This window comes from Mobula birostris, chromosome 10 (genome assembly GCF_030028105.1).
Source record: "Mobula birostris isolate sMobBir1 chromosome 10, sMobBir1.hap1, whole genome shotgun sequence".
NCBI classification, from domain to species: domain Eukaryota; kingdom Metazoa; phylum Chordata; class Chondrichthyes; order Myliobatiformes; family Myliobatidae; genus Mobula; species Mobula birostris.
The window spans coordinates 54,259,334-54,274,380 of record NC_092379.1 but is presented as its reverse complement, the minus strand read 5'-3'; the positions used below and the strand labels follow the sequence as shown (position 1 = coordinate 54,274,380).

At 43.7% G+C, this 15,047-nt stretch overlaps 1 protein-coding gene across 1 annotated transcript in view; it reads right to left on the bottom strand.

Moving 5' to 3' along the window:
- LOC140204044 (calpain-8-like) overlaps positions 1–15,047 on the bottom strand; it is a 205,112-nt gene that overhangs the window by 113,553 nt on the left and 76,512 nt on the right. The window contains exons 3-4 of the mRNA XM_072270290.1: positions 2,332–2,450; positions 1,256–1,389 (exon numbers count right to left, since the gene is read on the bottom strand). Coding sequence (XP_072126391.1) covers positions 1,256–1,389; positions 2,332–2,450 — 253 coding nt within the window. The remainder of the gene's footprint in view (positions 1–1,255; positions 1,390–2,331; positions 2,451–15,047) is intronic.

Genomic DNA, 15,047 nt, shown 5'->3' with positions numbered 1-15,047 from the left:
GATTTTTATAAATGACCTGGATGAGGAAGTAGAGGGATGGTTTAGTAAGTTTGCTGATGACACAAAGGTTGGAGGTGTTGTGGATAGTGTGGAGGGCTGTCAGAGGTTAAAGCGGGTCATTGATAGGATGCAAAACTGGACTGAGAAGTGGCAGATGGAGTTCATCCCAGATAAGTGTGAAGTGGTTCATTTTGGTAGGTTAAATATGATGGCAGAATATAGTATTAATGGTAAGACTCTTGGCAGTGTGGAGGATCAGAGGGAACGTGGGGTCCGAGTCCATAGGACGCTCAAAGCAGCTGCGCAGGTTGATGAAGGCGTACGGTGTATTGGCCTTCATCAATCGTGGAATTGAATTTAGGAGCCGAGAGGTAATGTTACAGCTATATAGGACCCTGGTCAGACCCCACTTGGAGTACTGTGCTCAGTTCTGGTCATCTCACTACAGGAAGGATGTGGAAGCCATAGAAAGGGTGCAGGGGAGATTTACAAGGATGTTGCCTGGATTGGGGAGCATGCCTTATGAGAATAGGTTGAGTGAACTCAGCCTTTTCTCCTTGGAGCGATGGAGGAAGAGAGGTGACCTGATAGAGGTGTATAAGATGATGAGAGGCATTGACCGTGCGGATAGTCAGAGGCTTTTTCCCAGGGCTGAAATGGTTGCCACACGAGGACACAGGTTTAAGGTGCTGGGGAGTAGGTACAGAGGAGATGTCAGGGTTAAGTTTTTTACTCAGAGAGTAGTGAGTGCGTGGAATGGGCTGCCAGTGACAGTGGTGGATGCGGATACGATAGCGTCTTTTAAGATACTTTTGGATAGGTACATGGAGCTTAGAAAAATAGAGGGCTATAGGTAAGCTTAGTAATTTCTAAGGTAGGGGGATGTTCGGCACAACTTTGTGGGCTGAAGGGCCTGTATTGTCCTGTAGGTTTTCTATGTTTCTAACCCGTACCATCCCTTTCCTGGGAGTTTGTGATGGGACAGTGCAGGGGGAGCTTCTCTCTGTACCTAACCCATTCTTTCCCTTTCCTGGGAGTGTGTGATGGGACAGTGTAGAGGGAGCTTGTCTCTGTACCTAACCAGTACTGTCCCTCTCCTGGGAGTGTTGGTGGGAGATGGGACAGTGTGCATGTACCCTAACTGACTGAAATACAAAGCATTCTCTTATCTATCAATTTACTTGAATGGGAGAGGTTTGAAATATAAATGCCTGAACCCCAATGATTTGCTGCGACGTTGGTATTTGGTGCTTACTTGGCATAGGCTTTCTCCAGCAGAGCACTCCAGAGCTCATTCCCAGTGGAGGAGCAGGTGAAGACCAAGTTTCCATTCACTGTTGGGAGACGATCATCGACAACTACCTGCACCCATCTCCCATACTGCCAGAACTGGAGGGGCAGGAGGAGAGAGGCATTAAACACAGTCCTGAAGCGTGTTCTTCTCAGTGGGCTTGCTTAGCCTCAGCACTCATCATAGAATTACATGAGGCCATTCAGCCCATCATGTTGATAGTGTAATCGCAACAGTCTTTCCCAATTGCCCAATGATATTCTTCACCACCACCCCCACTGCTGATTCAATTGACTTTAGCCAACAGTACTGACTACCCCTGCAGACAAGAATGTCACTGCTCTGTCTGACAAACCCCACAATTGTTTCTTTCACCCCTCTCAATCACCCTCCCATTCTTCCTCAGTCTGCCCAGGTATCATGACATCCTTACTCCAAGAAGTGTTCTCGATGTGAATCACCCTTGCCACCTATAAGTTATAACTTGACTTAATTTCCAGATGTGGATCCCCAGAGATTACCACCTTCCTAATCCAGCAATAGACTACTGAGCCTTCAGCCTTTCCGAAGTGGAAATGGCCAAACACAGGTACGGTATGTACGTGAACATACACAAACATTGCACACACGCAACACTAATGATCAATGCTGCACAAGAACATGCAAATACACACATCTAAAAGCATCCATACTCACATGTGAAGAAGTATACATGACAGAGCTCACGGGCATCTGAGTGCACACTTGTGCACAAGCAAGCAGGAGTGTACTCTTACATCTGTGAACATACATGCTGTTCACACACACTTACGCATGTACATCCCCATGCAATCACACACACAGACATACACTCACACACTCATATACTTACACACATACACACACACACACACACACACACACACACACACACACACACACAACAGTGTATATTGTAATGTAGAAAGGGACACACAGTCATACACATCTCATGGGCACACATGCGGACAGAGAGCTCTCCTGCTGTCTGCTGCATTGCCGTGTTCAACCCTACAACGTACCCGAAAGCGGAAGACTCCGGCGTAGTGATCCTGGAAACCCTGGTCGCTGGGAACGACGTAGGTGAAAAGATTAGCATTGAGCGTCAGTGAGGACATGGCTGCCAGGAACCAGCAATCACCTACATAGCAAAGAGGAACGTCAGGGAGCGAGAATCACATGGCTACAGGAAGCAACACAGAGCAGTCAGTCTTGGAACAACAACTGCTGAGCAACATGCCGGAAGCCCTGGAAGCTTATCAGCATGTTTGAGGCCATTCAGCCCCTCGAATGTGTTCAGTCATTCACGGCTGGTCCACACTCCACTTTCTCACCCTCCCTTGCCGAAAAACAATAACAAAACCCTCTGAAACTCTAGCTTGAAAGTCACAATGGTACCATTGCACATGAATTTTTCAAAGTTCAAAGTAAATTTATTATTGAAGTAGCCATATGTCACCATATACTATGCAGGCATTCACAGTAGAACAAAGAAATATGACAGAATCAAAGAAAAACTATTCACAAAGACTGAAAAACAACCAACGTGCAGAAGACAAACTTTGCCAATACAAAAATAAATAAATAACGAATTAGACAATAAGACCATAAGATATAGGAGCAGAATTAGTCTATTTGTCCCATCGAGTCTGCTCCAGCATTTCAACATGGCTGATCCATTTTCCTCTCAGCCCCAATCTCCTGCCTTCTCTTTGTATACCTTCATGTCCTGACCAATCAAGAATCTATCAACCTCTGCCTTAAATATACATACAAACTTGGCCTCCACAAATTCCACAAATTCACCACACCCTGGCTAAAGAAATTCCTTCTCATCTCCGTTCTAAAAGGACGCCCTTTTATTCTGAAGCTGTGTATTCTGGTTTTAAACTTTCCCACCATAGGAAAAATTCACTCTATCAAGGCCTTTTACCGGTTGATAGGTTTCAATGAGGTCACCTCTTATTCTTCTGAATTTCAGTGACTACAGGCCCAGAGACATCAAAAGCTCTTCATATGGCAAGCCATTCAAACCTGGAATCATTTTCAGGAATCTTCTTTGAACCCTCTCCAGTTCCAGCACATCCTTTCTAAGATAAGGGGTGCAAAATTGCTCACAATACTCCAAGTGAGGTGTCACCATTGCTTTATAAAGTCTCAACATAACATCCTTGCTTTTATATTCTAGTCATCTTGAATTGAATGCTAACATCACATTTGTCTTCCTAACCACAAACTCAGCTTGTAAATTAACCTTTAAGGAGTCTTGCCCAAATCCCTTAGCACTTCAGATTTTTGTATTTTCTCTCCATTTAGCAAATAGTCAACCCTTTCATGTTTTCAACCGAAGTACATGGCCATACACTTCCTGACATTGTATTCCATCTGCTATTTCTTTGCCCATTCTCCTAATCTGTCTAAGCCCTTTTTTTAGCCTCTCTACTTCCTCAAAACTACCTGACCCTCCACCTATCTGCATTTTATCTGTAAACTTTGGAACAAAGCCACCAATTCCATCATTCAAATCATTGACACATAACGTAAGAATATTTGGTCCCAACACAGACCCTCGTGGAACACCACCAGTCCTGGCAGCCAACCAGAAAAGGCTCCCTTTATTCCCACTCTTCCCTCCTGCTTTATCTGTACTGGAATCTTTGCTGTGCTACCATGTTTATTAAGCAGCCTCATGTGTGGCACCTTGTCGAAGGCCTTCTGAAAATGCAAGGATGCAACATCAGCTGATTCTCCTTTGTCTATCCTGCTTGTTATTCCTTCAAAGAATTCCAATAGGTTTGCCAGGCAAGATTTTCCCTTGAGGAAACTGTGCTGGCTATGTCTTATTTTATCATCTGCCTCCAAGTACCCTGAGTCCTCATCCTTAATAATCAACTCCAACATCTTCCCAGCCACTGAGGTCAGATTAACTGGCCTATAATTTCTTTTCTTCCACCCCTCTCCCTTCTTGAAGAATGAAGTGACATTTGCAATTTTCCAGTCTTCCAGAACCATTCCAGAATCTAGTGATTCTTGAAAGATCATTTCTAATGCCTCCACAATCTCTTCAGCTACCTCTTTCAGAACACTGGGGTGGATACCATCTAGTCCAGGTGACTTATCTGCCTTCAGACCTTTCAGTTTCCCAAGAACCTTCTCCCCAATAATGGTAACTTCACAAACTTCATGACCCCTGACAGCTGGAACTTCCACCATACTGCAAGTACCTTCCACAGTTGAAGACTGATGCAAAGTACTTTGTCCACCATTCCCTTGTCCTCCAGCATCGTTGTCCAACGGTCAAATATCCACTGTCGCCTCTCTGTTATTCTTTATGTATCTGAAGAAACTTATGGTATCCTCTTTAATATTACCAACTAGCTTACTTTCGTATTCCATCTTTCACCTTGCCACACAAAAATGAATCTCAGGGTAGCATATGGTAACTTATACTGTGTGTTTTGATTAAAACATTTACTTTGAAATTGAAAGGCTTGTGGTGCATCTTATTTCTCTCCTGCTTGTAGTGTGCAGTGGTGCACTGGATACAGCCACTGCGTCACAGCTCCACAGATCTAGTTTTGATCCTGACCTCAGGTGCTGTCTATGTGGGGTTTTTATGTTTTCCTCCCACATTCCAAAGACGTGGGCTGGTAGATTGAATGGCTGATGTGAACTTTCCCTAGCAGGTAGATGAGTACCATTATCTGTGAAAGTTGATGGGAATGTGGGAAATATAAAACCAGATTAATGCAAAAGAAAGGTAGGTGGTAAGCATTCATTCAATGGGCTGAATGGCCCATTTCCCAGCTGTCTCTCTTCATTCTTCTATCACTAAAGTGGATTATAATCTGCTTACTTCAATGCTGCTACCCATGGGAGTTTGCTGTGCACAAAATGACTGCCAGGTTACCCACCTTACAAGAGCAACTACAGAAAGAACTTAATTGGGTATGAAATGCAAAAAGACACCATGGACGTGAAAGATTTGTTCCTCTCTCTCAACTTTTTCCATATTTATTTCCTATAGTGGGGAAGTCTAGAACTAGGGGAAATAGAAGGATCAGTTGAGATGTACCCCAGGCTACTGTGGGAGGTGAGGGAGGAGACCTGGATGAGGAAGTGGAGGGATGGGTTAGTAACTTTGCTGATGACACTAAGGTTGGAGGTGTTGTAGATAGTGTAGAGGGCTGTCAGAGGTTACAGCACGACATCAATAGGATTCAAAACTGGGCTGAGAAATGGCAGATGGAGTTCAACCCAGATAAGTGTGAGGTGGTTCATTTTGGTAGGTCAAATATGATGGTGGAGTATAGTATTAATGGTAAGACTCTTGGCAGTGTGGAGGATCAGAGGGATCTTGGGGTCCGAATCTATAGGACACTCAAAGCTGCTGCGCAGGTTGACTCTGTGGTTAAGAAAGCATACGGTGCATTGGCCTTCATCAATCGTGGGATTGAGTTTAAGAGCCGAGAGGTAATGTTACAGCTATATAGCTGGTCAGACCCTACTTGGAGTCTGTGCTCAGTTCCAGTCACCTCACTACAGGAAGGATGTGGGAACCATAGAAAGGGTGCAGAGGAAATTTACAAGGATGTTGCCTGAATTGGGGAGCATGCTTTATGAGAACAGATTGAGTGAACTCAGCCTTTTCTCCTTGGAGCGACAGAGGATGAGAGGTGACCTGATAGAGGTGTATAAGATGATGAGAGACATTGATCGTGTGGATAGTCAAAGACTTTTTCCCAGGGCTGAAATGGTTGCCACAAAGGGCACAGTTTTAAGGTGCTTGGAAGTCGGTACAGGGGAGATGTCAGAGGTAAGTTTTTTCCGCAGAGAGTGGTGAGTGCATGGAATGGGCTGCCAGCGATGGTGGTGGAGGCGAATATGATAGCGTCTTTTAAGAGACTCCTGGACAGGTACTTGGAACTTAGAAAAATAGAGGGCTATGGGTAACCCTAAGTAATTTCTAAGGTAAGGACATGTTTGTACAGCATTGTGGGCCGAAGGGCCTGTATTGTGCTGTGGGTTTTCCGTTTCTATGACATCCCTTTAGAACACGGATGGGAAGAAATTTCTTTAGCTGGAAGGTCATTAATCTGTGGAATTCATTGCCACAGAGTACTGTGGGTATATTTAAATCAGAGGTTGATAGTGTTGGCCAGAAAGAACTACAGTTTACAAGCTGGTGAATTCAAATGAATCAAGGACAATGGAAGCAGACAGACCAATTGAGTTTGTTCCTGCCATGTGCTTGAAGGAGATGGAGGCTGCCAGTGTGTGAAGTTGCTCAGTAACCTTCATCTTGTGGAGTGTTTGAGAACTCTTGCTCTGGGATAATCAGACGAATTGAATGTAGACACAAGGAGTTTCTGCAATTGACCTGCTAAACCTGAGACCATTCTCAGATAAATTGTATATTGTGTACAATGGCAGGTTTGCAGTAGTTATCTTGGTTCAGATTCTGAGTGATCTGGTTTGAAGCAGAGTCGAAGAGAATGGAATGGGCTGCCGGCAACGGTGGTGGAGGCGGATACGATGGGGTCTTTTAAGAGACTTTTGGATAGGTACATGGGCCTTCGAAAGATAGAGGGCTATGCGTAACACACATCAAAGTTGCTGGTGAATGCAGCAGGCCAGGCAGCATCTGTAGGAAGAGGTGCAGTCGACGTTTCAGGCCGAGACCCTTCGTCAGGACTAACTGAAGGAAGAGTGAGTAAGGGATTTGAAAGTTGGAGGGGGAGGGGGAGATACAAAATGATAGGAGAAGACAGGAGGGGGAGGGATGGAGCCAAGAGCTGGACAGGTGATAGGCAAAAGGGGATACAAGAGGATCATGGGACAGGAGGTCTGGGAAGAAATACGGGGGGGGGACCCAGAGGATGGGCAAGAGGTATATTCAGAGGGACAGAGGGAGAAAAAGGAGAGTGAGAGAAAGAATGTGTGCATAAAAATAAGTAACAGATGGGGTACGAGGGGGAGGTGGGGCCTTAGCGGAAGTTAGAGAAATCGATGTTCATGCCATCAGGTTGGAGGCTACCCAGACGGAATATAAGGTGTTGTTCCTCCAACCTGAGTGTGGCTATGGGGACATGTTCGGCACAACTTTGTGTATTGTGCTATAGGTTTCTATGTTTCTAGAACAAAGAGCCAATAATGACCAGTTTTCGCTTGTGGAAAAAAGGTAACAAATGAGTGCTAGCTCAGACTAGAGCCAATAAGGTGTGATCAGTCACTCAGATAACCCATATCCAATAACACTGAAATGAAATATTTGAAGTGGTGAGGATTGACTATAAAAGCAGACACTTCAAAGGCAAATATAGCAATAATACTCTCCAGAGACCCACCATCGCAGATGTGGAGTACCCTGCGGACATGTGGAGATCAGAGTGAGACCACGAGGAGCAATCACAGATGTGGAGTACCCTGCGGACATGTGGAGATCAGAGTGGAACTGCGAGGAACACATGGCCAGCATAGACTCCTCTCACTACGATTACCTTTTCTATTCTTTGACTGTCCATGGAGGGTCAGGAAAACTTAGCAAGTGTACAAAGAGGTATTCAGTTGTGTAAATTCACACGCTCTTCCATTATTCTTGTTGGTAATTACAGATTCTCTCTGATCATTATTACTAAGGGGTTGATTCTTGTAACAATAGGTTTTTGATTAGTTAATGTGCCAAAGGTTATGGGGAGAAGGCAAGAGAAAGGGGTTGAGAGGGATAATAAATCAGTTATGATGGAATGGCAGAACAGACTCAATGGACTGCATGGCCTAACTCCGCTGCTATATCTTGTGGTCTAACAGCTTTTCATACAGCTTATTTTCCAGTTTTCTTTAGAACTGCGCCCTACGGCCTGTGGTACATGGATCCTAGTCATTCCCAGCCTGCGGATGGATCTGTGCTCTGGCTATGTACAGGAGGTCAGTCTTTGGAATATTTCCCCACAGTCACAGAGTTCATTCATGGCAGAGCTCGATGGGGATTTGGATATTAAGGAATGGGGGATGTTAAGTGAGACCAAGAGAGTGGTGCTGAGGGAATGCAGGAAGTAAAAAAAAAAAACCCACAGATGCCAGAAATCTGAGATGAAAGCAAAATATGCTGGAAATGCTCAGCAGGTCAGACAGCATCTGGGGAGAGAGAAACATAATTAATCTTCATCAGGGTGATCAACCTTTGACCTGAAACATTAACTCTATTTCTTTCTCCACTGATGCTGCCTGACCGACTGACTGCTTTCAGCACTTTTATTTTTTTTTCTGAAGGAGGGCTATATTGTTAGAGAGACAGCCTCGGATGCAGGAAATACTACCCCTAACCCTTCCAGTTGACACCCTAACCCTTCCACCGGAATCCAGCCCTTAAATAACACCACAAACACACACAAAATCTTGGCCGAAAAGTCAACTGTTGATTCCTTTCTCTAGATGCTGCCTGACCTGCTGAGCTCCCCCAGCACTTTGGTGTGTTGCTCTGGATTTCTGCATATTCACAGTCTTGTGTTTTGTGACAAAAATGTGCTGTTTGTAGCATCTTGCTCTGTAAAAGATTCTTGATTTACAACAATGACAATACTTCCAGACCACAGCAATGCTTGTGAAGCTGTTTGAGATATTTTCAAGTTGTAAATGGAGCTACAGAAATAAATAATGTGCTCCCCTGTGATGGGAACAAAGAATCTTGGCATTGAAATGTTCCCATGGATACGTGGGACCAATTGAAAAAAAATATATAAACTGCTCAGTTTTCCAACATTTCCACTTTCCAAATTTATGGACATGAATCATTGATCCATAGAACATTACAGCACAGAAACAGGCCTTTTGGCCCTTCTTGTCTGTGCTGAACCATTTTTCTGCCTAGTCCCACCGACTTGCACCCAGACCATATCCCTCCATACACCTTTCATCCATGTACCTGTCCAAGTTTTTCTTAAATGTTAAAAGTGAGCCTGCATTTACCATTTCATCTGGCAGCTCATTCCACACTCCCACCACTCTCTGTGTGAAGAAGCCCCCCCTAATGTTCCCTTTAAACTTTTCCCCCTTCACCCTTAACCCATGTCCTCTGGTTTTTTTTTCTCCCCTAGCCTCAGTTGAAAAAGCCTGCTTGTATTCACTCTATCTATACCCATCATAATTTTATATACCTCTGCCAAATCTTCCCTCATTCTTCTACGCTCCAGGGAATAAAGTCCTAACCTATTCAACCTTTCTCTGTAACTCAGTTTCTCAAGTCCCAGCAACATCCTTGTAAACCTTCTCTGCACTCTTTCAACCTTATTAATATCCTTCCTGTAATTTGGTGACCAAAACTGAACACAATACTCCAAATTCGCCTCACCAATGCCTTATACAAACTCACCATAACATTCCAACTCTTATACTCAATACTTTGATTTATAAAGGCCAATGTACCTAAAGCTCTCTTTACGACCTTATCTACCTTTGACGCCACTTTTAGGGAATTTTGTATCTGTATTCCCAGATCCCTCTGTTCTACTGCACTCCTCAGTGCCTTACCATTTACCTTGTATGTTCTACCTCGGTTTGTCCTTCCAAAGTGCAAAACCTCACACTTGTTTGTATTAAACTCCATCTGCCATTTCTCAGCCCACTGACCTTTTCCTAGAGTTGGAGAATGAAGAACTAAAGGGTATAGATTTAAGGTGAGAAGAGATTGGGTTCATAGTAAGATGAGGAGCAACTTTTTCACCCAGATGGTGGACTGTTTATGGAGTGGACTGGCAGGGGACATGAACTGCAAAGGTATTTGGCATGTACATGGGGAGCGGGATTAAGAGGAATATGGGCCAGACTAGGTCATGGAACTAGCTGGGTGGGCACTGTGGTCAACACAGTGGACTATTTCCTCTCATTCTCTCTCCAAGTGCTGCCAGATGCGCTGAGTGTGTCCTGGCTTTGTGACAATGATCTCAATTCAGATCCAATACTTTTGTGACGAAGGAATGTCGTGGAGTATCTTCTGCTTTTGAGTCTGTGACTAGGCACTCAAAGGCAGGGCAGAATTGATTAATTATAAAGTTCTCTTTGTACTTTTCCATCACACACTCTAGGGGAGGGGCATCCTAAGTTAGATACAGAAGCCTCCTCTACATTGCCACCAGGTCTGCTAATGGGTCCCTGACAAAGACATTGACTGGTTTCTCCATCCACAGATGCTGCTGGACCGCCTGAGTTCTTCAAACACTTCCAGATTTGATTCGGATTCCATCATCTGCAGGATGCCCTCTCCATTGAACCATCTCATGTTCCCATGGCAGGGACACCACAGATTCAAAACATATTGCAGCTACTGTCGAGCAGGAGGTACAGAAGCCTTAAGTTCCACATCACGAGGAACCCATCCAACTATCGGGTTCTTGATCCAACCTGCACAGCTCTATTACCTTAGTAATATTAATAACACATTGACCACTTCGTATTCGGGACTTTTTTGTTCTAATTGTTGTTTTTCTTCTATAATTTACACTCAGTGGTCACTTTCTTTGGTACATCTGCATATTTATGCAAAATCTAATAAGCCAATCATGTGGCAGCAACTCAATGCATAAAAAGCATGCAGATGTGGTCAAGACCAAACATCAGAATAGGGAAGTAATGTGATCTAAGTGATTTTGACTGTAGAGTTGGTGCCAGACAATGGTTTGAGTATCTCAGAAATTGCTAATCTTCTGGGATCTTCACACACAATAATCTCTAGAGTTTACAGAGAATGACGTGAAAAATACAAAGCATCCAGTGTGGCAGTTCTATGGATGAAATCATCTTGTCAATGACAGAAGTCAGAGGAGAATGGCCAGCCTGGTTCAAGCTGACAGGAGCTCAAATAACCATGCATTGCCACAGTGGTGTGGAGAACAGCAGCTCTGAAGTCACATAATTAGTTAAATGGAGATCACCTGTGTGCAGTCAAGGAGTTTCAATCGATTGTGGTAAAAATACATGTGTATCTGGAAGGTCCAACTGCTGGTGAGTCAGTATCCTGGCAAAAACTACATCAGGAAGATAAAAGAACACTCCAAGTAACTTCACAAAAAAAGTTATTGAAAAGCACAAGGCAGGAGATGGATACAAGAAAATTTCCAAGTCACCAAACATCCCTCGGAGTACAGTTAAGTCAATCATCAAGAAATGGAAAGCACAGCTGCAGATCTGCCTAGAGCAGGCTATCCTCACAAATTGAGTGACCAAGCAAGAAGCGGTTGAGATTGCAAAGGGAGCCGGAAATGGAGCTGGAAAAGGGCATGTAAGAAAGAGTAATGTCACAATTGTAACAGGAAACTTCAATGTGCAAAGGGATTGGAAAAAATCAGGTTGGTGTCAGATTGCAAGAGAGGGAATTTGTTGAATGCCTACGAGATGGCTTTTTAGAGCAGCTTTTGCTGAAGCCTACTCGGAGAAAGGCTATCTTAGATTGGCTGTTGTGCTTAATCCAGAATTTATTAGGGAGCTTAAGGTAAGGAACCCTTAGGAGGCAGTAATCATAATATGATTGAACTCATACTGCAATTTGAGAAGCATAAATCACGATGGAATAAAGGGAATTACAGCAGATGAGAGAGGAGCTTGTCCAGGTGGATTGGAGGGGATGATGGCTGAAATTTCTGGGAATAGTTCACAAGGTGTAGGGTAGTTATGTCCCACAGAAGAAGACAGTCACAAATGGTAGGGGTAGGCAACCATGGCTGACAAGGGAAGTTAAGAACTGCATAAAAGCCAAGGAAAGCACATATAAAGTAGCAGAAGTGAGTGGGGAATTGGATGATTGTGAAATTTTTAAAATCCAGCAAAAGTCAGCTAAAAAGCCATGAAATATGAGGACAAACTAGCCAATAATATACAGCAGGATACCAAAAGTTTTTTCAGTTATATAAAGAGTAAAAGGGAGGTGAGAGTTGAAATTGGACCACTGGAAAATGATGCTGATGAGGAAGTAATGGGGTCAAAGAAATGGCAGATGAACTTAATGGGTACTTTGCATCTGTCTTCACTGTGTAAGACACTAGCAGTGTGCCAGAGGTCCGTGAGTGTCAGGGAGCAGCAGCGAGTGCCATTGCTATTTCAAAGGAAAAAGTGCTATGCACACTGAAAGGTGGATAAGTCACCTGGACCAGAGGGACTACATTCCAGAATCCTGAGAGAGGTTGCTGAAGAGATAACAGATGCATTGGTCATGATCTTTCAAGAATGCCACTCTGCAAATGCCACTCCACTCTTGAAGAAGGGAGGAATGCAAAAGAGAGGAAATTATAGGCCAGTTATCCCAACCTCAGCGGTTGGGAAAATGTTAGAGTCCATTATTAAGGATGAGGTTTCAAGATACTTGGAGACTAAAGTTAAAATAAGTCAAAGTCAGCATGGTTTCTGTAAAGGGAAATCTTGCCTGACAAATCTGTTAGAATTTTTCAAGGGAGTTACAAGGAGGGTGGACAAAAGAGAGACAGTGGATGTCATTTAATTGGATTTTCAGAAGACATTTGATAAAGTGCCTCACATGAGGCAACTTAACAAGATAAAATCCTATGGTGTTACTGGAAATATACTGGCATGGATAGAGGAATGGCTGACAGGCAGGAGATAGTGAGTGGAAATAAAGGAGACCTTTTCTGGTTGGCTGTCGGTCACTAGAGGTGTTCTTCAGGGGTCAGTATTGGGACTGCTGCTTTTCATATTGCTTGTCAGTGATTCAGATACTGGAATTGATGGCTTTGTGGCAAAGTTTGCAGATGGTACAAAGATAGGTGGAGGGGTAGGTAGTGCTGAGGAAACAATGCAATTGCAGCAGGACTTTGTCAAATTGGAAGAATGGGCAAAAAAGTGGCAGATGGAATACTGTGTTGGGAAATGTATGATAATGCATTTTGGTAAAAGGAACAATAGTGCAGACTATTATCTAAATGGAGAGAAGATTCAAACATCAGAGGTACAAGGGAACTTAGGAGTCCTCGTGCAAGACTCCCAGAAGGTTAATTTACAGGTTGAGTCTACGGTAAAGAAGGCAAATGCAATGTTGGCATTTATTTCAAAGGGAATAGAATGTAAAAACAATAAGATAATGCTGAGGCTTTATAAGATCCTAGTCAGACCACACGTGGAGTATTGTCAACAGTTTTGGGCCCCATATCTCAGAAAGGATATGTTGTCATTGGACAGTCCAGATGAGGTTCATGAGGATGATTCGAGGAATGAGGGAGTTCACATACGAGAAATGTTTGGACCTGTACTCACTGGAATTTGGAAGAATGTGAGGGGATCTCATTGAAACCTACAAAATGTTGAAAGGATGAGATAAGGTGGATGCGAAGTGGACATTTCCAATGGTGGTGATGTCTATAACTAGGGGGGCACAGTGTCAAAATTGAGGGGTGATCTTTTAGAACAGAGGTAAGCAGGAATTATTTTAGCCAGAGAGTGGAGAATCGGTGGAATGCTCTGCCATAGACAACTGTGGGGGCCATGTCCATGGGTATATTTAAAGTGAAAATTGATCATTTCCTGATTGGTCAGGGCATGAAAGGATATGGCGAAAAGGCAGGTGTATGGGGTTGACTGAGATCTGGGATCAGCCATGATGGAATGGCAGAGCAGATTCGATGAGCTAAATGGCCTAATTCTGCTCCTATGTCTTATGGTCTTCCGATCTAAGGGGGTAGAGAGCGAGGCCACCAAGGGACCTATGACATCTCTGGTGACGTTACAAGCTTCAGTGGCTGAGATGGGAGATTGCTGCCCGAGTGCTTCACCAGTCGCAGCTTTATGGGAGAGTTGCAAAGAAAAAGCCACTGTTGGAAGAAACTCACATAAAATCTCAGTTGGAGTTTGCCAGAAGGCATGTGGGAGACTCTGAAGTCAGCTGGAAGAAGGTTCTATGGTCTGATGAAACCAAAATTGAGCTTTTTGGTCATAGATTAAATGCTATGTTTGGTGTAAGCCAGGCACCACACATCATCAAAAACACACCATCCCTACCATGAAGCATGGTGGTGGCTGCATCATGCTGTGGGGATGCTTCACTGCAGCAGATCCTGGAAGGCTTGTGAAGATAGAGGGGAAAATGAATGCAGCAAAATACAGGGAAATCCTGGAGTCTGCAAGAGAACTGTGACTTGGGAGAAGATTTGTTTTCCAGCAAGACATTGACTCCAAGCATACACAGGAATAGCTTAAATATAACAAAGTTAATGTCCTGGTGTAGCCAAGTCAGGGTCCAGACCTCAATCCAATTGAGAATTTGTGGCTGGACTTGGAAAGGGCTGTTCACTCACAACCTCCATGCAATCTGACAGAGTTTGAGCAGTTTTGTACAAAAGAATGGGGAAAAATTGCAGTGTTCAGATGTGCAAAGCTGATAGAGACCTACCTACATAGGCTTGAGTTTATAATTGCTGCCGAAAGTGCATCTACTAAACACCGACTTGAAGGAGTTGAATACAGTAGTTATAAAACACAAAATAATTGATTACATCTTTGCAATTAATTTCGATCACTTTGTAGAGATATATTTTCGCTTTGACACAATAGAGTTTTTTTCTGTTGATCAGTGTCAAAAAAAGCCAAAAAATGCCAGGGTGCTGCCCTTTGTCCTAATGCTGCATGCTGTGAGGCTGCCTCTGGTACTGCCCTTTGGTCTAATGCTGTAGACGTACAACTATGTGATGTTGCCCTCCAGCCTACAACTGTACACCACGAGACCTACGTGTTCTTCCCC